At 37.0% G+C, this 24,785-nt stretch overlaps 1 protein-coding gene across 4 annotated transcripts in view; it reads left to right on the forward strand.

Annotated features, from left to right (window-relative positions):
- The window catches only part of RNF128 (ring finger protein 128), a 100,487-nt gene extending 80,100 nt beyond the window's left edge, over positions 1-20,387 (forward strand). For 2 of the 4 annotated variants that reach the window (XM_005895547.2, XM_005895546.2), the window contains exons 3-7: positions 1,515-1,586; positions 5,290-5,372; positions 8,345-8,441; positions 9,236-9,404; positions 18,955-20,387. In XM_005895547.2, coding sequence (XP_005895609.1) covers positions 1,515-1,586; positions 5,290-5,372; positions 8,345-8,441; positions 9,236-9,404; positions 18,955-19,088 — 555 coding nt within the window. In that variant the 3' untranslated portion in view covers positions 19,089-20,387. Of the gene's footprint in view, positions 1-1,514; positions 1,587-5,289; positions 5,373-8,344; positions 8,442-9,235; positions 9,474-18,954 lie in introns of all 4 variants that reach the window. The other 2 variants (XM_070365778.1, XM_070365779.1) reach the window with 2 other exon arrangements.
- The last annotated feature ends 4,398 nt before the right edge of the window (positions 20,388-24,785 follow it).

Consider the following 24,785-nt stretch of genomic DNA (forward strand, 5'->3'; position numbering starts at 1 on the left):
AAGTTTGTTCATTTCACAATACAAAATAGGAAGATTGCTTATCATCTTGCCCTGCTAAACATGCTATCTCTCTATTCCATACAGCATCCACCCAGGCATGAAACCTGGCCTCTTCTTCAATTTACATATATATTATCTTTTCTTGAGGCATTCGTATATGTGGTAGATTTTACTGAAATATAAGGAAGGTTTATTTGTGGCATCACAAATAATTTCAAATTAACACTGAATGTCTCATACTACCTGGCTTTCCCCCCACCCCCACCCTCCAGTTCATCCCACACAAAGAGATAGTCTCTCATTGATTCCTTTCCTTCTCACTTTTCCCTCGCCTTTTAGATTTCCCCCATACTTTTTTAAATTTTATTTTTTAATTTATTTTTATTTGAAGGATAATTGCTTTACAGTGTTGCATTGATTTCTGCCATACATCAACATGAATCAGCCTTAGGTTTACATATGCTCCCTCCCTTCTGAACCTCCCTCCCATCCCCCACCCCATTCAACCCCTCTAGATTGTCACAGAGCACCAGGTTGAGCTCCCTGTGTTATACAGCCACTTCCCACTAGCTATCTGTTTTGCACATGGTAATATGTATGCATTTCAATGCTACTGTCTCAATTTTTCCCACCCTCTCCTGCCCCCGCTATAAGTCTATTCTTATGTCTGTAAGTCTATTCTTATGTCTATAAGTCTGTTCTCTATGTCTGAGTCTTTATTCTTCCCCTACAAATATGTTCATTGGTACCATTTATCTAGATTCCATATTAAAACCTCACTTCTGATTCAAATATATACATATGTGTATATATGGATAGATACATATAAATGTAATATTTTAGTCCTTATTCCCTAAATGAACCATGGACTTGCCTTTGCATATCCAGACTCATCTAGGTATATGTTAAGTGAAATAAACAAAAAACTCTCAGAATCCACCCACCTTACAAGGCAGTAGTGGTTATAAACAGCAATGTTTTTCCCCTAGTACTGAATAACACTGGAAGGATTGATGTTATCCTCATTTATAGATGAGTAAACAAGCACAAAAATTTAATGACTTGTCCAGGATTTTTCATTTCATAAGTGACAAAGTCAGAGTTTGAATCTAGGTTCATTTGAATCCAAATCCTATGCACTTTCTACCAAACAAGACACTTCAAAAAAAAAGAAATTGGAAAATATGTACTTTAAGACCTTCTGGGCTTTTGAAAATAGGAAAACTGCTTTGAAAATCCATAGCATCTGAATTCATTTGGAATAGAGACATAGAGCTTTATCGTTGTGGCCCAAAGCTGCTGTTTAAGAAGGTAGGAAACATAAGGTTTCAGTAGTTCAAAAAATCCTGTTTGATATGAGATAAATGGACATTTATTATGGTTAATTAAATTGTGTCTTTCAGCATTTATTTATACACTGACTTTTACCTTATAGATATTTATTAATCCTCTCTACCTCTTTTATCACATTTGTTTAAAATTTTTTTTCTAATACCTGCTATTTTTTATTACAGAGACAGTTAAAGGCAGATGCTAAAAAAGCTATTGGAAGGCTTCAACTCCGTACACTGAAGCAAGGAGACAAGGTGCATTTATGACTTTTTTTTTTTTTTGAGGTCTAATGAGATCTTAACATGCATTTCTTTTTTTTTTTTTCTTTTAAATGCTATTTGTTTTAAAGCAGTGCTACCAATCCATTTTTTTAAGTTCATGTTCTTCCAAAGTATGATTTTAATTGGAATTTATAAATATAACTGATTTTTTAATCTATTTAATGCTGGAGGTTGGCTGAATAATGACCCCCAAGGACATCCAGGTTTTTTTTTTTTAATCCCTGGAGCCTGTAAATGTTATCTTATATAGCAAAAAAGACTTTGCAGATGTGATTAAGTTAAGGATCTTGAGATGGGAAGATTATCCTAGATTATCCAAGTGAAAGTGAAGTCGCTCAGTCGTGTCCGACTCTTTGCGACCCCATGGACTGTAGCCTACCAGGCTCCTCCGTCCATGGGATTTTCCAGGCAAGAATACTGGAGTGGGTTGCCACTGCCTTCTCCAGGGTATCATCCAAGTGGGGCCTGAATATAATCACAGTGTTCTTATGTGAGGGAGGCAAGAGATTTGACAATGAAGTAGGAGATGTGACAATGGAAGTAAGAGATTGGAGTGGTACAAGAAAGGGTCCATGAGCAATAACACTTAAGAGTATAAGTTTGTGCATTTTAAGCCACTAAGTTATTGTAATTTGTTGTAGCAACAACAGAAGATGAATATAGTACTTAAGTACAATTTTACTTGAACATCGATTTTCAGATTTAGCACAGTTGAAAAGTACCATTGATGTTTAAAACCCATATAAAAAAATAGCTATAGAGGTTTGTACAACAATGAAAATATAGCTATAGAACTTATTGAAATAAAAAAATACCATCTAAAATAGCACCAAAGCCATTATATACTTAGGTATACATCTTACAAAATGTGTACAAGGTCTATATGCTGAAAACTACAAAATATCAAAGAAAGAAAGAAATCAAAGAAGACCTAAAGGAATGGGGATATACCATGTTCATGAGTTAGAAGACTCTCCCCAAACTAATCTAAAGATTCATCGCAGTTTCAATCAAAATATTAGTTGCATCTTTTGTAGAAATTGACAAGTTGATTCTGAGTTTATTTGGAAAAGCAAGAGAACTAGAATAACCAAAATAATTCTGATAAACAACAAATTTGGATGCCTAATGTTTCCTGATTTGCACAGTTATTTTAAAGTTATAGTTGTCCAGAAGGTGTGGTATTAGGAAAAGGCTAGACCTTTAGATCTTTGGAACAGAAGAGACAGTCCAGAAATAGACCTACAGATATATGATCAACTGATTTTAGACAAAGGTGCAAAAGCAATTTAAAAGGACAGCCATTTGGTGGCTCACCATAAACAGTGACTGAATATCCATATACAGAAAAAATAAACAATGAACCTCAGTCCATGCTTTATACCCTCTGTAAAAATTAACTCCAAATGGACCACAGACTTAAATATAAAACCTAGAACTATGAAGTTTTATAAGAGAACTTTGGAGAAAAATATCTCTGTTGCTTGAGTTAGGCAAAAATTACTTAGATATGATACCAAAAACAAGTCCTTTAAAGAAAAAAATGAGAAATTTGACTGTTAAAATTAGCTTTTGCTGTTTGAAAGACACTGTTAAGATACTGAAAAGATGAGCCACAGACTTGAGTCACATATCTGATAAAGGACTGTATTCAGAATATATAAAGAACTCTCAAAATTCAACAAAAGAAAAAGCAACCTAGTGTAAAAATGGGCAAAACAGACATTTTACCAAAGAAATATATGGTTAGCAAAGAAGCACATAAAATGTTGCTCAACATTATTCATCATTAGGGAAGTGCAAATTAAAACCACACTGTGATACCCACAGCACATTTATTAGAATGGCTAAAACCAATTGAACCTACAATACCAATAGCTGGTCAGATGTGGAACAGCTGGAACTTTCATGCATTTGCTGGTGAGAATGCAATATACAGCCAGTTTGGAAAACGATTTTGCAATTTTATGAAGTCAAATATACACTCTCCAAAGAACCCAGCAATCTCACTGCTAGGTGTTTACCCACTTATGTAAAAGCTTGTTCAAAATTGCTCAGGGAAGCTTTACTGATTACCCAAAACTGAAAAGAAGCCAAATGTCCTTCAGATGGTGAATGGATAAAAAACTGTGGTACATCTATATTAAAGAGTACTACTTAGCCATAAAAACAGCAGAACCCTACTGATATATTCACCAAAAGGGATGAATTGTAAATGCGTTATGTTAAGTAAAAGAAGCCAGACTCAAAGGCTATATAATACACAATTCCACTTATAAGATACCCTGGAGAAGCCAAAATAGAAGGCACTGAAAAACAAATCAGTGGGTAAGAGAAGACAGAGATAAAAGGAGGGTGTTAATTACAAAGGGATATAGAGGAATTTATTGGAGTACTAGGACTATCCTGTGTCTTGATTATGGTGGGGATTAAGTGACTGCATGCTTCTCCAAACTTGCAAAACTATTTACTCAACATTTAGAATGAATTTAACTTCATATGAATTATACCTTAATTTTTTTGATGGAAAAACGTAGCCAAAGAACTTATGCTGCTGTTGCTGCTAAGTTGCTTCAGTCGTGTCTGACTCTGTACAACCCCATAGACAGAGGCCCACCAGGCTCCCCCATCCCTGGGATTCTCCAGGCAAGAACACTGGAGTGGGTTGCCATTTCCTTCTCCAATGAATGAAAGTAAAAAGTGAAAGGGAAGTCGCTCAGTCATGTCCAATTCTTAGCGACCCCAAGGACTGCAGCCTACCAGGCTCTGCCATCTATGGGATTTTCCAGGCAAGGGTACTGGAGTGGGGTGCCATTGCCTTCTCCAAAAGAACTTATGGCACTGTGTAAATTCTAAAACCAGGAAAAAGTTTACGTCAGTGCTTCATGTTTCTCTTTATACTATTCCTCTTGGGTTAACTTTATTCTTTTACATTTATTTATTTATTTCTGTCATGCTATATGGCTTGCAAGATCTGAGTTCCCCGACTAGGGATTGAACCCAGGCTATGGCAGTGAAGAGTCGACTCACTGGAAAAGACCCTGATGCTGGGAGGGATTGGGGGCAGGAGGAGAAGGGGATGACAGAGGATGAGATGGCTGGATGGCATCACTGACTTGATGGACATGAGTTTGGGTAAACTCTGGGAGTTGGTGATGGACAGGGAGGCTTGGCATGTGGCGATTCATGGGGTTGCAAAGAGTCAGACACAACTGAGCAACTGAACTGAACTGAACTAATGGCAGTGAAAGCCCAGAATCCTAACCACTAGGCTACTCAGGAATCCTCTTCTTTTACTTTTTAAAGTCTTAAGTATTTTATTTTCTAATTTCAATTACATAATACACAGTGTTATCAACTTGTCTCCATGTTTTATATTAGATCTTCAGACCTCATAGTTGAAAATTTGTACCCTTTTACTAACTTTTCCCTATTTTCCCCCCTCCTCAGCCCTTGAAAACTACTTTTCTACTCTGTTTCTATAAGTTTGGCTTTTTTTTAGATTCCAGTTAAGTCTAGGTAATTTTAAATTTCTTATTGAAAGTCATTTTAGTGATATGATGCTCCTTCTGTAGGAATTTAAGTAATGTATTAAATACATGTATATTCTGATCTTGCTCTGTAGTTTAGTGTGTTTTTCTTATCCATCAGAATAACAGTAACTCTTTGCTCTTAGGAAATCGGCCCTGATGGAGATAGTTGTGCCGTGTGTATTGAACTATATAAACCAAATGATTTGGTGCGCATCCTAACCTGCAAGTAAGTTTGATTTTCTTTTATGTTGTCAATAAAAATAGCTGATTTACAAAAATGATTATAGTGCAGGAAACTATTTTGAATGTCTCCAAATAAATAAAGTGTTTGTTTTTAACTTCTTTTCACTTAAATACAGATGATTGCTTTATTTTTAATATCATTGGAAATAGTATGAGGCTAACTATATGAAGTTTCCATAATCTGGTACAATTTGGAAACTACTTCTGTAAAAAACTGAGAACCTAGCTAGCACCACTGTTGATTGTGTGTGTATGTGTGTGTGTGTGTAGCCAGCACCACTGTTTATTTGTGTGTTTGTGTGTGAGCGGTACTGGATAATTTAATTCAAAAGATTTCTGCCCATCCTGTTGAGAAAAAATAAAATCAATTTATGAGCACCTATTTGGAAGTGTTTGTTAGCTTTTCATTATCCATCTCCTGGAAGTTATTCTTAACATTCTTCCTTTTTGCTATTAAATAGTGGTATTCTTGGAATTTGTCACATTTCCTAAATTATGAGAATTATTTTGCACTCAATACTTTTGTCTATATTATCAAGAATGACTAATTGTACTAGTTTATAGTTCAGTTCAGTTCAGTTCAGTCGCTCAGTCATGTCTAACTCTTTGCGACCCCATGAATCGCAGCACGCCAGGCCTCCCTGTCCATCACCAACTCCCAGAGTTCACTCAAACTCATGTCCATCAAGTCGGTGATGCCATCCAGCCATCTCATCCTCTGTCGTCCCCTTCTCCTCCTGCCCCCAATTCCTCCCAGCATCAGAGTCTTTTCCAATGAGTCAACTCTTGGCATGAGGTGGCCAAAGTACTGGAGTTTCAGCTTTAGCATCAGTCCTTCAAAAGAACAACCAGGACTGATCTCCTTTAGAATGGACTGGTTGGATCTCCTTGCAGTCCAAGGGACTCTCAAGAGTCTTCTCCAACACCACAGTTCAAAAGCATCAATTCTTCGGCACTCAGCTTTCTTCACAGTCCAACTCTCACATCCATACATGACTATTGGAAAAACCATAGCCTTGACTAGACGGACCTTTGTTGGCAAAGTAATGTCTCTGCTTTTGAATATGCTGTCTAGGTTGGTCATAACTTTCCTTCCAAGGAGTAAGCATCTTTTAATTTCATGGCTGCAGTCACCATCTGCAGTGATTTTGGAGCCCCCAAAAATAAAGTCTGACACTGTTTCCACTGTTTCCCCATCTATTTCCCATGAAGTGATGGGACCAAATGCCATGATCTTCGTTTTCTGAATGTTGAGCTTTAAGCTAACTTTTTGACTCTCCTCTTTCACTTTCATCAAGAGGCTTTTTAGTTCCTCTTCACTTTCTGCCATAATGGTGGTGTCATCTACATATCTGAGGTTATTGATATTTCTCCTAGCAATCTTGAGTCCAGATTGTGCTTCTTCCAGCCCAGCGTTTCTCATGATGTACTCTGCATATAAGTTAAATAAGCAGGGTGACAATATATAGCCTTGATGTACTCCTTTTCCTATTTGGAACCAGTCTGTTGTTCCATGTCCAGTTCTAACTGTTGCTCCCTGACTTGCATATAGGTTTCTCAAGAGGCAGGTCAGGTGGTCTGGTATTCCCATCTCTTTCATAATTTTCCACAGTTTTTTGTGATCCACACAGTCAAAGGCTATGGCATAGTCAATAAAGCAGAAATAGATGTTTTTCTGGAACTCTCTTGCTTTTTCCATGATCCAGCGGATGTTGGCAATTTGATCTCTGGTTCGTCTGCCATTTCTAAAGCCAGCTTGAACATCTGGAAGTTCACAGTTCACATATTGCTGAAGCCTGGCTTGGAGAATTTTGAGCATTATTTTACTAGAATGTGAGATGAGTGCTATTGTGTGGTAGTTTGAGCATTCTTTGGCATTGCCTTTCTTTGGGATTGGAATGAAAACTGACCTTTTCCAGTCCTGTGGCCACTGCTGAGTTTTCCAAATTTGCTGGCATATTGAGTGCAGTACTTTCACAGCATCATCTTTCAGGATTTGAAATAGCTCCACTGGAATTCCATCACCTCCACTAGCTTTGTTCGTAGTGATGCTTTCTAAGGCCCACTTGACTTCCCATTCCAGGATGTCTGGCTCTAGGCGAGTGATCACACCATCATGATTATCTTGGTCATGAAGATCTTTTTTGTACAGTTCTTCTGTGTATTCCTGCCACCTCTTCTTAATATCTTCTGCTTCTGTTAGGTCCATACCATTTCTGTCCTTTATCGAGCCCATCTTTGCATGAAATATTCCCTTGGTATCTCTAAGTTTCTTGAAGAGATCTCTAGTCTTTCCCATTCTGTTGTTTTCCTCTATTTCTTTGCATTGATCACTGAGGAAGGCTTTTTATCTCTCCTTGCTATTCTTTGGAACTCTGGATTCAGATGCTTATATCTTTCCTTTTCTCCTCAGGTTTTCGGTTCTCTTTTCACAGCTATTTGTAAGGCCTATTCAGACAGCCATTTTGCTTTTTTGCATTTCTTTTCCATGGGGATGGTCTTGATCCCTGTCTCCTGTACAATGTTGTGAATCTCCATCCATAGTTCATCAGGCACTCTATCTATCAGATCTAGTCCCTTAAATCTATTTCTCACTTCCACTGTATAATCATAAGGAATTTGATTTAGGTCATACCTGAATGGTCTAGTTAGGATATAACAAAATAATCAAGATCCGAATTACTGTACATCTTAGATCAGGCAATATCTTAACTATTTTTTCATAAGTAGTATTAAAAATAGTTTTTATGAAGCTAGGGTAATGAGGCTTTTATATTTAAAAGTACTGTATTATGAAATTTCTAAATTTTGTTTCTGTAATTGTGTGTTTTAAAAGGAAAAAAGTCATTTGTTAAAAGACCAAGTAAACTTATAGAGTAACTTGTTAGTATATTAGGCAAAGCGTTGTTGCTATTTCACAACAGATAACCAATTTATATGTTTTTCCTTCATTAGCCATGTTTTCCATAAGACATGTGTTGACCCATGGCTGTTAGAACACAGGACTTGCCCCATGTGCAAATGTGACATACTCAAAGCTTTGGGAATTGAGGTAAACATTGCTAAACTATTTATACAAAGGAACTTAACCAGTGTGTTATTTATATATCTTAACCTTCAGAAAGTTATCATCCTATTTTTTAACTATACAATGTGCTAGACTTATAGGTTATACCAAAAATGGGAACTACTTATATCATAGTGACAGTGAGATGCCATGTTGGACCACCTCTATTTTCCTCCTTCTTCCCCCTCCTCAAATGTACTTATTATGTGGTCAGAACTTGAAGTGATAACCCCAGCTGACTTCTGATACCCCTTGTTGTTTTTTACTATCTTACTATTGCATTGCAACCAAACTTGTAGTTAAATGAGCATGTAAAGTTTGAGAAAGTATAATAAATATTGAATTATATTTCATAAGTGAAAAAACTACCTGTTTCACAATATACACAACAGAGACTCAAGATCAACAGAATCTTCCTGACTTGAGGAGATATATAGATGACAGTGATTCTCAATACTCCTAGGGGACAGCATAGGAATTTGTTTTTTGAGTGCGTTCCTTGTCTCAGGCATTATATTATGAAGTGTTCACCCAGATAAACATGTCAAATGTTGATGGCAGTCTGCCTGTAACATCTTTCACCCCATTGGACCCTGTTATTCCAGTGCTCTGGCTGGGACCAGCAAGAGATGTTTGTGATCATCAAAAAATAGATTGTAAGTTTCAAAAGTCAAGAAGCCTTGCTCTAAGAAGTCACCTATGAAGAAACTTTGTAATAATATGTCAAGGAAAAGTGTGTACTCTGAGATCCTGTTAATGTGGTCAAATGCTTTCCACAGGTGGATGTTGAAGATGGGTCAGTGTCTTTGCAAGTTCCTGTATCCAATGAAACTTCCAGTAATGCCTCTCCTCATGAAGAGGATAACCGCAGTGAGACTGCTTCATCTGGATATGCTTCAGTTCAGGGAGCAGATGAACCACCTTTGGAGGAACATGCACACTCAGCAAGTGAGCACCAGGCTGAGGGGCCCCAAGTGCCCCACAAATGATCCGCTGGAGATTAGACACCCAGGCAGAGTACTCCTGTTTTTTAGCATTTATTCTGTTTATCCATTAACACAATTAACACATTCCAGGTTTTTTCTAGTGACAGTGATGCAATGCAGGATGCACCCCTCTTTTGACTTAATATACACATATTCAAATGTACCTGAAACAGATGAAATGCTTTAAGAATGGGGTTTATTCACAGAAAAACATTTTTTATTAGAAAGTTGCTCTCAAATGCATTTAAGTGTTGATTTATTAACTTACAGAAGCTAAGGACAAGTTTTCAACTTTAGAAGCCATTCTTTATTGCATATCAACCAGAAATTATGGAATGATAAAATATAATTTAATTTCCAAAACCTTGATTTATACACAACTTCTCCAGAACCACCCCCTCCTTTTTTTGCCAGATGGGAAACTGTGTTTAAGAACAGTGTGCTGCCACCTGTTATTTGCCATGAAATGAACAAACCTTGGAAACTAAAAGTGAATGTATTAATTTCAAAATAGTAATGCCATACCAATAGAGAGATTTTAGGGAATTCTGTTACTTTTTTCCTTAGAGAAAACCCCTATACAAATTATTTTCTCTCTCTTTAACTTCTACCTTTGTCTTTTGGTTTTTGTTGGTTTGATAGTTTTTCCTCAGTCCCCATTTTGAGATGACCTAATTCTGGCCTAAAAAATCGGAGGAAAATGAAATGTCAAGATGACTTGTAAAAGTTGCAGCTTCCTATAACATGAACCTTTGTCCTTGATAGGCTTATCAGTGACATAGATACCATTTGTACAGGGGTCACGAGGAATACCATCATGCAAAAGCAAACCTCATATTGTAATCTAATCTTTGAACAGTTTGCAGAGTACAAAGTAGTCATAAGAATCTTAATAATCTGTGTTTTATTCTACCTATAATAGATAATCATTGTCTCTTAGCCTCAGATGAATTTTTGGTTCCTGTAACTGTGTGCTAATAGAATTCAGTGATGAGAAAGAAGAGGGTATGGCATAATTCAGTTTAGCAGCATTGGTAGTTCAGTGGTAGAATTCTTGCCTGCTATGCAGGAGGCATGAGTGTATGGGATAATTCAGTTTATTGCCAGGTCAGTTTAAAAGAAGAAGAAAAGTCCCAACCTACCATTTTGGTGTTCTGTTTTTATGGGGGAGGGTGGAAGGCAGAACAGTTTTTGCAGAGAATTTGAGAAGCAAATAAAATGACGATTCATATTCCTTCTCCCGTATTCTTTATCTGCATTAATGGTAGGAACACCAACCCAGGTGCCTCAATCCAGAAACTTAGGGAGAATCCTAGATTCTTCCCTCTCCCTTTCCTTTTGATTCAATATAATTTTTCCTTTAATCCATCTCCTAATTTCTAACCTTAATTCAACAGTCATAGTTTGAACCACTCTCTTCTCTCTGCCCATTCCTTCCACTCTTCCTCCACCAAGAAATTGGGGAAGTCAAGTCCAACTCCTGTTCCTCCTTTAAAACTTGCTTCCCTTTGAGTTTGGAGAATGGATACATATATATGGATGGCTGAGTCCCTTTGCTGTTCACCTGAAACTATCACAACATTGTTAATTGGCGTTCATTTCAGTTCAGTCGCTCAGTCGTGTCCGACTCTTTGCGACCCCATGAATCGCAGCACGCCAGGCCTCCCTGTCCATCACCAACTCCCGGAGTTCACTCAGACTCATGTCCATTGAGTCAGTGATGCCATCCAGCCATCTCATCCTCTGTCGTCCCCTTCTCCTCCTGCCCCCAATCCCTCCCAGCATCAGAGTCTTTTCCAATGAGTCAACTCTTCATGTGAGGTGGCCAAAGTACTGGAGTTTCAGCTTTAGCATCATTCCTTCCAAAGAAATCCCAGGGCTGATCTCCTTCAGAATGGACTGGTTAGATCTCCTTGCAGTCCAAAGGACTCTCAAGAGTCTTCTCCAACACCACAGTTCAAAAGCATCAATTCTTTGGTGCTCGGCTTTCTTCACAGTCCAACTCTCACATCCATACATGACTACTGGGAAAACTATAGCCTTGACCAGACGGACTTTTGTTGTCAAAGTAATGTCTCTGCTTTTGAATATGCTATCTAGGTTGGTCATAACTTTCCTTCCAAGGAGTAAGCATCTTTTAATTTCATGGCTGCAATCACCATCTGTAGTGATTTTGGAGCCCCCAAAAATAAAGTCTGACACTGTTTCCCCATCTATGTCCCATGAAGTGATGGGACCAGATGCCATGATCTTAGTTTTCTGTATCTTAGTTTTATTTTGTATTTGTATCTTAGTTCCCAATACAAAATAAAATGTTGAAAAGAAAACTTGCTCCCCTGAGAAGCCTATCTTTAGTTATATGTGTGGCCCTACTGTCTACTTCCACAGAACTTCTATCATTGCACTTATTGCACTGAATTGTATTAAAACCTTAAAAAGTCCATTTGGGTAGGGACAGTGTCTTATTGTTCACTATTGTACACCCAGCACCTAGTACAAGCTGCCTCACAGCAAATACTAAAATAAGTGTTGAATGAGTGACCACACAGAATAGATTTTCCCACTCACACAACTAGAGAAAAGCCCGCATAGCAAATAAGACCCAGCACAGCCAAAAATAAATAAATAAAATAAAAGGAATAATAGTTTAACCCACATAAATGGTGTTTGTTTGCCTTAATAAGAATAAAGTAATATGTTTCCTGTAACTATAATATAAATTGGACAGAGATGTTTAAGCTGTGTGGAGTAGATTTGTTTCAACATTAGGAAACCAGAAGTTTTATTAAATATAAAATTAGCCCTGATTTAAAATCATGTATTTTAAGATAAGCTTCTGATATCTAAGGGAAGTATTTCTTTGTATTTCAGTTGTAATTTTTTATTTTACAGTTCAACTGTGGCCCCTAGTCATCATTATTATGCTGAGATGGTGAGATATTCTAATTTACATCTAATAGTTTGTAGAAAAGTTACACATACAGAAATATTCATCTTTACCCTGCCTTTTCTTCACTTTTAGAAGCCATATGCTATTTCTAAAGTCAGTAACCAAAACCCAAACCAGTCTAAGAATACCTGTTATAAAGTCAACAACCTATGTTACTTCCTCATATGATTGGATTTTGCTCAGACACTAAATGTTTGAGGCATGCCAAATGTACAACCGTCACAAGTGTGAGCACCCAAATAAATGGATACATAGAATTGGTATGGCCTTGGGGTAAAATCCTCCCATTCAGAGTCAGAGAAAAAATAAAAGTTAAGAAATTTCAGCTTAGTTTCCTAATACTTTATTATGCTCTTCAAACAAATCAAATATTAAATTGACTTAAACCAACATCTTTGAAGGTGAATATGTTAGTGTGACTTTTGTGACTACTTAAAATGTAATCATGGATAGAAGTGGCACACTTGCCATCCCTTTTATATATTGATATTTGGGGTTTCATAATTTAAGGGTTACTTTTCCTTCTTGGCTACTTCTCCTATAGTTTAGAGATACTGCTAATAGATGAATTGGTGCCTCAGTCATATGTCTTAAATTAAGAGAATATACTTTGCTTTGAGGGAGAAGGAGACAGCAACCCACTCCAGTAATCTTGCCTGGAGAGTCTAATGGATGGAGGAGCCTGGCAGGCTACAGTCCATGGGATCACAAGAGTCGGACATGACTGAGTGACTACACCACCACCACCACTTTGCTTTGAGATCAGACTACAACCGTGAATTTTTAAATTGGTTTTGAAAAAAATATTAGAACAGCAAAATTTAACATTAATAGTAAAGTAGACTCGTCAACTGGAGGAGGAAATGGCAACCCATTCCAGTATTTATGCCTGGAAAATCCCGTGGACAGAGGAGCCTGGCAGGCTACGGTCCACAGGGTTGCAAAGAGTCAAACTCAACTGAGCACACACACACACTCACATACAATTATATATTAATTGTTTTGGCACCTTTCCTATTAACTACTGATTATTATGGTGATAGTTGGTTTAAATAGCTTCGAAAACATACAGTTGGTTAGTTCGTGCCTGTGTGTTCCATCATTGTGCTGAGTTTTATTAGAGCACTGGTTTTCAAAGTTAAGCATACCTTGAGTCACCTAGAGGGCTTGTTTAAACAGAGGGGAGGGCCTTCCCTGGTTCAGTGGTTAAGAATCTGCCTTGCAATGCAGCGGACACAGGTTCAATCCCTGGTCTAGGAAGATCCCACATGCTGCGGGCCAGTTAAGCCCCTGCGCCGCAACTTGAAGCCTGCGTTCTAGAGCCCATGCTCTGCAAGGACAAGCCACAGCAACAAGAAACCCATGCATTGCAACTAGAGAGTTAGCCCCCACTTGCTGCAACTAGAGAAAGCTCGTGCACAGCAACAAAGACCCAGCACAGCCAAAATAAAATAAATGAATAAAAGTTTATTAAAAAAAAAAAAAAAACAAGCAGAGTGGCAACCATTAGTTTCTGACTCAATAGGTCTGAGATGGGCCCTGAGAATTTTCATTTCTAAGAAGTTTCCAGGTGGTAATGATTCTGCTTGTCCAGGGACCACACTTTGAGAACCACAGAATAGGGCCCCTAGTTCTTAATCCTTGCTGCACATTAGGATCACCCAGAAGAACTTTAAACATTACTGATACCTGGACTCTACCCCAGAATAGTTCAGTCAGAATCCATGAGATGTGGGACCCAAGCACAGTTTTTTGTTTTTTTTTTTTTAATAATTTCAGCCTGACTTAAAAAATGTTTCAAAAATAGTAAAAAGAATGCCCATCACTGAACTTCTCCAAGTGTTAACATCGTATATAACCATATACAGTTATCAAAATCAGGAAATTGTATGATAAAATGTTAGGAACTAAATTGCACTTACTCAAATTTTACCAGTTGACCCCTTAATGTCCTTTTTCTGTCCTAGGATCCCACATTGCATTTCCTCTTCTCTCATTTCCCCCTAGTTTTATTGAAATATACTTGACATATAACCAGAGAAAGATTAGTTACCAAATCTATCATCTCAAATAATTATAAATTGTGTGTGTGTGTGTGGTGAGAACATTTAAGATCTATGCTTAGCAACTTTCAAGTATTTACTACAGTATTGTTAACTGTAGTCACCATGCTATATATTAAATTCCCAAGAACTTATTCATCTTATAACTGGAAACTTGTATCCTTTGATGGACATTTCTCCATTCCCCCCTGCTTCTAGCCTCTGGCAACTACCATTCTGTTTCTATGAATTTGACCTTTTAAAAAAAGATTCCACATATAAGTGTTATCATACAGTGTTTGTCTTTCTCTGTGTGGCTTATTTCACTTAGCACAGTATCCTCAAGATCTATCCATGTTGTTGCAAATGGCAGTATCTCCTTTTTTTCTCATGGCTGAGTAATATTCGTGTGTGTATGTGTACATATATATGTATCTCACGTTTTCTTTATCTGTTGATCAGTCAATAGAAACAGGTTACTTCTATGTCTGGCTATTGTGAATAATGCTGCAGTGAACATGGAGGTGCAGCTGTCTCTTCAAGATAATGATTTCATTTCTTTTGGGTGTATACCCAGAAGTTGGATTGCTGGATGATATGGTAGTTCTATTTTTAGTTTTTTGAGAACCTCCATACATGTTTCCCGTAGTGCTATACCAATATACATTCCTACCAACTGTGCACCAGAGTTCCCTTTTCTTCACATCCTTGCAACACTCGTCTGTTATCATTTTGATAATAGCTGTTCTAACAAGCGTGAGGCAATATCTCATTGTGGTTTTGATTTGCATTTCCCTGATGATTAGTGATTAACATCTTTTCATCTACTTATTGGCCATTTGTATCCACATGTCTTCTTTGGGGTGCTTCCCAGATGGGTCAGCAGTAAATATTCTGCCTGCCAATGCAGGAGCCACAAGAGATGCAGGTTCATTCCTTGGGTCGGGAAGATCCCCTGGAGGAGGAAATGGCATCCCACTCCAGTGTTCTTGTCTGGAAAATCCTGTGGACAGAGGAGCCTAATGGGCTACAGTCCATGGAGGCAAAGAGTTGGAGATGACTGAGCATGCACACATGTCTTCTTTAGGAAAATATCTTTTCCCCTCAAAATTTCAATTCTGCCCAGTTTTAAATCAGATTATTTACTTTTCTGCTATTGAATTGTATGAGTTCCTTACATATTTTGGATATTAACTCCTTACCTGATATGTGGTTTGCAAATATTTTTTCCCATTTTGTAGCTTGCCTTTTCATTCTTTTGATTATTTTTTGCTGAGCAGAAGCTTTTCGGTTTGATGTAGTCCCGTTTGTTGATTTTGGCATTTTAAGTCCTTAATCTATTTAGAGTTCATTTTTTAAGTGGTATGAGATGGAGGTCCGGTTTCATTCTGTTGCATATTTATCCAGCTTACCCAACACCATTTATTGAAGACTGTCTTTTCCCCACTGGATGTTTTTGGTTCCCTTGTCAAATATTAGTTCATCTCACACATGAGGCATGTGAGGCATGTGAGATCTTAGCTCCCTGACCAGGGATCCAACCCATACCCCCTGCATTGGAAGCTTGGAATCTTAACCAGTGGACCACCAGGGAAGTCCCTATATATGTCCTTTATGTTTGGATATGTTCTTTCTATACCCAATCTGCTGAGAGGTCCACGTTACATTTAACTGTCATGTCCTTTTAGTCTTAATATGTGACTGTTTCTAAGTCTTCATTTTTCTTAACTTTGACACCTCTGAAGGCCACCAGTTAGTTACTTTGAAGAATATCCTTCAATTTGGAATTGTCTGCTGTTTCCCAATGTTTAAAATCATTGTCCATTGTCTATTTCTGGCAAGAAAACCACATATCTTATCTTGTCTGCCTGATATCATATAATGAGGCACATTATGCCCATGTCTTATTATCAATGTTTTTAACTTTGTTCACTTGGTTAAGGTGGTATCTGCCAAGCCTCTTCTTTTAAAGTTATTATTTTTCCCTTTATAGTTATTGTTTTATAGAGAAACACTTGGAAACTATGCAAATGTCCTGTTTCTCATCATAATTTTTACCTACTAATTTTAGCAATCATTGATAGTTCTTGTTTACAATAATTATTACTGAAGTATGTGCCAAATGGTGATTTTCTGTTTCTATCCTTCTTTCTACATTAATTAAGCTTCTAATTTAAAGAAGAGATACCATTTCTCCACTTATTTATTCAACTGTTTATAATATTATGGACTCACAGATATTTCTTTTTCTCCATAATATTATTCTCATGATTTATTCATGCTTAGATTGCCCTAGATTTGGTCATTGGGAACTCCCTCAAGTTGGTTGATTTTCTTTCAAAATAACCCCGCCCCCCCCCTTTTTTTTTTTTGAGTGCTTCCTTACTTTCTATTATCACAAGATGTTCTAGGCCAAGGATTGGCAAACTTTTTCTGTAAAGGGCCAGATAGTAAATATTTTAGGCTTTGAAGACTTTAGGTCTTTGTTGCTTTGGGGGCTGAGACAGTGTTGTTTTATCTTCCAACCTCTTAAAAATGTCAAAATCACTCTTAGCTATGGATTTGGCTTGCGAGCTGTAGTTTTCTGGCCCCTAGGCTAGAATCTAGGTTAATCTGCTCTCTTGCCCTAACCCTAGAATCAGGGAGTGGGGGCTTTTATTGGAGAACAGCACCTCAGAATCAAGATCGGGCATTAGGTACGCTCATTGCTTTTGGAGTATCATTGCTATTAGCCCTTTCAAGGAACAAAGCGAGGAAATATGTGTATGTACTCACACAAATATACACACACCTACATTGACCTAACAGAAGAACAGCTAGTTCATACTGATGTATGATTCTAATCCAACATCACAGAGTTTATTCTAGCCTTCCTCTTTCCTTACTTTTAACTCCATTCTTGGACATTGAGAAACCCGGCTGTTATTATCCTCAGTATATTTACTTATTTGTTCAATCCTAAAGTACATGTAAGTTGTAACATTGCTAACATACCCTTGTGAAAAACAGTTTCACTAACCAGTGTAGTTCTTTGGTTTTAACCTTATAGGATATAGTCAAAATATCAGTCTCCAAAATTACTTAGGTTAGTTCTTTTCTTTCCCACTCTCTTCAGAACGATTATATATATTTCATCTATAAAATAATTATATTCACTTGTTACTACTTGTATTCCATTTTGGGAACTCCCTCCACAACTTCCTGGTTGATTAGCTTTAGTCCTTCTATCTATCTATCCATCAGTTAGTAAAGAATCTGCCTGCAATGCAGGAGACACAGGAGATGTGGGTTCAATCCCTGGGTTGGGAAGATCCCCCGGAGAAGGAAATGACAACCAGTATTCCTGCCTGGGAAATTCCATAGACAGAGGAACCTGGCAGGCTACAGTCCATGGGGTCATAAAGAGTTGGACTTGACTGAGCATGTACACAGATCTATCTTATCAATCTATCTATGTTTATGAAAAAGCATAGATAATTTTTTAAAGTGCCCAGGTGATTCAAACATGAAGTTGATTTTAAGAGCTATTATTATTTAGAATAGAGAAGAAACAGAAGACACAACTGTTGCTCTTAAGAATGCTATGATGTAGGTAAAAATAAGCACATGTATGAATCAACAAAATAGTAATTGTAAATTAATATAATGCCATAAATGCTTTAGGGCTTCCCTGGGCGCAGTGGTAAAGAACCCGCCTGCCAATGCAGGAGATACCAGATGCAAGGGTTCGATTCCTGAGTTGGGAAGATCCCCTGGAGGAGGAAATAGCAACCCACTCCAGTATTCTTGCCTGGGAAATCCCATAGACAGAGAGCCTGGCAGGCTACAATCCATAGGATCACAAAGAGTCAGGCACAACTGAAGCGACTTGAGCACACACATATAAGTGCTTTATGTAAGGCAGCAAAATCATTTTAAAGAAACAGGGAATTAGTGTGATAATCAGAGTGTGATTGAATTAGATAAGAAAGACTTCTAGACATGTGTGTTGAATTTTGTCTTAAAGAACAGAGGGGTAAAAGCATCCTAAAATTGCCATTAAATATTAATTTATTTTAGTTGGAAACTAATTACTTTACAGTATTGTGGTGGGTTTTGCTATACATTGACATGAATCAGCCACAGGTATACATGTGTCCCCCATCCTGAATCCCCTTCCCACCTCCCTCCCCATCCCATCCCTCTGGGTTGTCCCAGTGCACTGGCACTGAGTGCCCTGTTTCCTGCATCAAACTTGGACTGGTCATGTATTTCACATATGGTAATATACATGTTTCAGTGCTATTCTCTCAAATCATTCCACCCTCGCCTTCTCCCACAGAGTTGAAAAGTCCATTCTTATATCTGTCTTCTTTTGCTGTCTCACATATAGGGTCACCGTTACCATCTTTCTAAATTGCATATATATGTGTTAATATACTGTATTGGTGTTTTTCTTTCTGACTTACTTCACTCTGTATAATAGGCTCCAGTTTCATCCACCTCATTAGAACTGATTCAAATGCCATTTTTTTTTAAAGATGAAAATCTACAGCTGGTAAACCATGAAGCAAATTCCATGGCAGTGGATGTTGTTCCTCACGTTGACAACCCAACCTTTGAAGAAGATGAAAGTCCTGATCAGGAGACCACTGTTCGAGAAATTAAATCATAAAATCTGTATCAGTAGAAAACCTGAACCTTTAGTAATAACAGAACTGCCAATCAGGGCCTAGTTTACTACTAAGGAACTGGATAAACTTAATAAAATAAGAATGATACTGAAAGTGCTGATATGACTAATATTATGCTATAGTTAAATGACTTAAAATACTAAACCTATTAACCTTTTCCACAAACACATTATAATGTTTTTCATAGGCAAGTTTCCTCTTGATAGCAGTAGCAACATTTTTAAATATTCAAAACTCTTGTCAAGTAATCATGTTTTCCATTTATAACAATTTTCTTATCAAAACATGTTGCTTTTAAAATGTGGAACAGCTATAATCACTTTATTTTATGATAGTATCTTAATTAAAAATAATACTACTTTAGCTTGGGCTATATGTGTCAGGGTTTTTCTCCAGGTGCTTATATTGATCTGGAATTGTAATTTAAAAAACAATGCAAACTTAGGCTAGTACTTCATGAAATATCTATTTAAGCTGCATTAAGTTGATAGAACAAGATTAAAGCAAAATACTCATTTTAACAATTTCTTATTTTTAAAATCAGGCTAAATTTACTTCATTTGAGTGTCAAGCATAGTTTCTTAGAGAGTATGGACTGGACTGGATTGATTGGTATATTAATGACACCAATTTGACAAAAGATCATAGACACAAACTTTCCTTACAAAAACACTGTATAACTATTTCTCAAACCTTACTTATGGGACTTTCAAAAACAGAACATATAAATCATCATACCATTTGAAAATGATTATTAATAAGTCACACAAAAATTGGTAATTGATCTCTGTGTATGAATTTGTCTACAGAAATTAGTCTATAGAAAATGTTTTCCAAACAAAGTTGACTTAAAATTGAGTTTACATTTTACCTAAATGGACTTTATAAAATAACATTAGGTAAAATAAAATTCTATCTGTGTAGCTATAAATTTCGTGAATGCATTTTCTTGGTGTTTGAAAAAGAATTGGTGTTGGGGGGGAGAATTCCAGGTGCCTTACTATAAAGTTTGAAGCTTCATCCACCAAAGTTAAATAGAGCTATTATAAAAATGCACTTTATATTTTCTGTGGCTTATCTTTGGTTTTAGAGTTTTGTTTCCAGTACAAATTCCAGCAGAATTTAAGCAAAAGCAGAATAGACATGTATTTTTGTTGGCTAAATGTAGAGTGGATGAAACCATTGCATTCTTGTACACTGATTTGAAATGCTGTAAATAGGTCCCGATTTGTATTGATTCTCTTTAAATATAAAATGTAAAATAAAATATTCCAATAAAAGTTTGTGTCTGGTGTTTAGTAATCATATACTAACTTTTAACATATGCTTGGATTTAGGAGGAAAAAGGTTTAATGTAAATATTTGTTGATATATTTGATAATAAAAACTAAAACTTTAGTATTTGGGCTTCCCTGGTGGCTCAGATGGTAAAAAAAAATTCACCTGCAATGTGGGAGACCTGTGTTCTATTCCTGGGTTGGGAAGATCCCCTGGAGAAGGTCATGGCAACCCACTCCAGTATTCTTGCCTGGAGAATCCCCATGGACACAGGAACCTGGCAGGCTACAATCCATGGGGTCACGGAGTCGGACATGACTGAGTGACTAAGCACAGCACAGCATGTTTACATATTTCACTACATAGTGAGGAACTGCTGCCATTATAAAATGACTGAATCTATCATGAATTATTTTTAAATGTCAGCAAGGTAAATAATGAGGTTGACCACTGATAAGTTTTTTCTTTTTCTTTATTTATTGGAGGACAATTGCTCTACGATATTGTGTTGGCCTCTGCCACACATCAACACAGATCAGTCACAGGCATACATATGTCCCCTCTCTCCAGAATCCCCCTCCTATTAATCACTGAAAATTTAAGGTTAGAAAAGGACCATGATGCCAGTCCATCTTTATACTGCTGCTGCTGCTTAGTCACTTCAGTCATGTCTGACTCTGTGTAACCCCTATGGATTGTAGCCCACCAATTTTCCAGGCAAGAATACTGGGGTAGACTGCCATGCCCTTCTTCAGGGGATCTTCCCAACCCAGGGATCAAACCCAGGTCTCCTGCACTGCAGGCAGATTCTTTATCACTAAGCCACCAGGGAAATGTCCATCTTTATATTACACAAACCATAAGGCCATTTTATTGCTTTATGTTTTGTGTAATATAAAGATGGACATTTCCTTTGGTCTTCTCTTTGGAAGTATCATTCCTGGGATGCTGTTAATGGGTTAAAAGCAGCTCTTTATTTTGGCAAACATGTTAAGAATAAACAGTTGTTTGGAACACTTCAGAACCATGATTATGAAATCCAGGATATACATATGTCTTATATGGCAATATGCCCAATGTGTGTGATGCCACACTATAAAGTTTCTCTATATTCTTAGGAAGTTTCTCTTTATTCTTAGGAAGTTAATCATCTCAAGCTTTGCAGGGGTTCTTCTGGGGAGGCATTTATAATTTTTGAATATTTACTAGCTGTATTAACATACAATTTATATACCAAAAATTCAGCCATTGTAAATGTATGGTTCTAAAGATGGATAGAATTGTGCTCACCACAAGTGAATTTGAGAACATTACATTAACCAGGAGATCAGTCCTGGGTGTTCATTCGTAGGACTGATGATGAAGCTGAAACTCCAATACTTTGGCCACCTGATGCGAAGAGCTGACTTATTTGAAAAGACCCTGATGCTGGAAAAGATCGAGGGCAGGAGGAGAAGGGGTTGACAGAAGATGAGATGGTTGGATGGCATCACTGACTCAATGAACATGGGTTTGGGTGGACTCTGGGAGTTGGTGATGGACAGGGAGGCCTGGTGTGCTGCGGTTCATGCAGTCGCAAAGAGTCAGACACAACTGAGCGACTGAACTGACTGACTGACATTATCCCCCAAAATCCCTTCATATCCATTTTTACTCAGTTTCTGCTCCCATTCCTAGCCCCAGGGAACCATCAATTATCCTTTTGTCTCCATGGATTTGCCTATTCTGGACATTACATTTAAATGGAATCATACAATATATGGTCTTTTGTGACTGCCTTCTTCTACTTAGCATATTTTCAAGGTTTATCCATGTTGAAGCATGCATCAGTATTTCATCCTTTTTAATTGCTGAATAATATTCCAGTCTATAGGTATTCCATATTTGGTTATCCATTCATCAGCTAAGGAACACTTGGATCGTTACCACTTTATGGCCATTATGGCTGATGTTCCTATGAACATTCATGTACAAGTCCTAGTGTAGATTTATGCTTTCAATTCTCTTGGGGATATGCAAAGAAGAGGAATCCATGTCACTTGTGAATTTTCTTCCTGATATTATATTTTGATTATAAATAAGAGTTTGAGCAACAGACTTTATTATTTTCACATAGTCAAAATATAAGGCTGTGGCTCAGTGGTAAAGAATCTGCTTGCCAATGCATGAGATGGGGGTTCAATCCTTGGGTCAGGGAGAGCTCCTGGAGAGGAAATGGCAACCCACTCCATTCTTCCTGCTGAGAAATCCCATGGACAGAGGAGCTTCGCAGGCTACAGTCCATGAGGTTGCAAAAGTGTTGGACACAACTTAGAAACTAAACAACAACATGACATTCAAAATATAGGCTGATATTTTTAAACAGTGACAGTAGATATATTTGTATGTATAGGTAGTCTCCAACTTAAGATGGTGGGGTTTTATGAGAATTCATTTGTAAAAGTCACATTGTGTTAAGATCATGGAAGAAATCAAAAAGGAAATAAAAATATGCATAGAAACAAATGAAAATGAAAACATGACAACCCGAAACCTATAAAAGCAGTGCTAAGAGGAAGGTTCATAGCAATACAAGCCTACCACGAGAAATAAGAGAAACATCAAATAAATAATGTACACTTAAAGCAACTAGAAAAAGAAGAACAGAAGAAACCCAAAGTTAGTAGAAGGAAAGAAATCATAAAAATTAATGCAGAAATAACTGAAAAAGAAATGGAGACTATAGCAAAAATCAACAAAACTAAAAGCTGGATCCTTGAGAAGATAAATTAAATAGACAAACTGTTAGCCAGACTCATCAAGAAAAAAAGGGAGAAGAATCAAATCAATAAAATTAGAAATGAAAATGGAGAAATCATGACAACACAGAAATACAAAAGATTATAAGAGACTACTATGACCAGTTATATGCCAATAAAATGGACAACTTGCAAGAAATTGACAAATTCTTAGAAAAGTATAACATTCCAAAACTGAACCAGGAAGAAACAGAGAATCCTAACAGACCCATCACAAGCATGGAAATCAAACTGTAATCAAAAATCTTCCAACAAAGAAAAGCCCAGGACCAGATGGCTTCACAGGTGAATCCTACCAAAAATTTAGAGAAGAGCTAACACCTATCCTATTCGAACACTTCCAGAAAATTGCAGAGGAAGGTAAACTCTCAAACTCATTCTATGAGGCCACCATCAACCTAATACCATAATCAGACAAAGATGCCACACACACACACACACACACACACACACAAACTACAGGCCAATATCAATGATGAACATATATGCAAAACCCTCAACAAAATGCTAGTAAACAGAATCCAACAACATATTAAAAAGATAATACATCATGACCAAGCGGACTTTATTCCAGGGATACATTCTTCAATATCACAAGTCAAACAATATGATACACCATTATAAAAAATTGAAAGATAAAAACCATATGATTATCTCAATATATGCAGAGAAAGCCCTTGACAAAATTCAACACCCATTTATGATTAAAAAAAAAAAAAAAAAACAACTCTCCAGAAAGCAAGCATGGAAGGATCAGACCTAAATAAAATAAAAGCCTTATATAACAAACCCACAGCAAACATTATCCTCAATGGTGAAAAATTGAAAGCACGTCCTCTAAAATCAGGAACAAGAGAAGTGTGCCCACTCTCACCACTACTATTCAACATAGTTTTGGAAGTCCTAGCCACAGCATTCAGAGAAGAAAAAGAAAAGGAATCCAGATTGGAAAAGAAAAAGTAAAACTCTCACTGTTTGCAGATGACATGATCCTCTACATAGAAAACCCTAAAGATACCACCAGAAAATTGCTAGAGCTAATAAATGAATATAGTAAAGTTGCAGGATATAAAACTAATACACAGAAATCCCTTGCATTCCTATACACTAAAAATGAAAAAAAGAGAAATTAAGGAAAAAATCCCATTCACCATTGCAACAAAAAGAATAAAATAATTAGGAATAAATTTACCTAAAGAAACAAAAGGCCTATATATAGAAAACTATAAAATAGTGATGAAAGAAATCAAAGGTGACACAAATAGATGGAGAAACATACCATGTTCATGGATCAGAAGAATCAATATAGTGAAAATGAGTATATACCCAAAGCAATCTATAGATTCAATAGATTGAAGCTACCAACAGTATTTTTCACAGAATTAGAACTGCCAGGGAACATTTAACAGGAGGATTCCTGCATGCCGTTTTCTATTTCTCAAGGATTCTCTGTTCCTTATCAGTTCCTATTCTGAGAATGAGTAGAGCTGCACGCAGTTCTCAGGACTGAGGTCATGGGAAAGGGTATCTGCTTGGATTCCTTTTAGTAACTCCCTTCAGTGACTCTTTTCAGCGTCAGCAACCTTGTATGTATTAGACTAT

Source organism: Bos mutus, chromosome X, assembly GCF_027580195.1.
Source record: "Bos mutus isolate GX-2022 chromosome X, NWIPB_WYAK_1.1, whole genome shotgun sequence".
In the NCBI taxonomy this organism is placed as follows: domain Eukaryota; kingdom Metazoa; phylum Chordata; class Mammalia; order Artiodactyla; family Bovidae; genus Bos; species Bos mutus.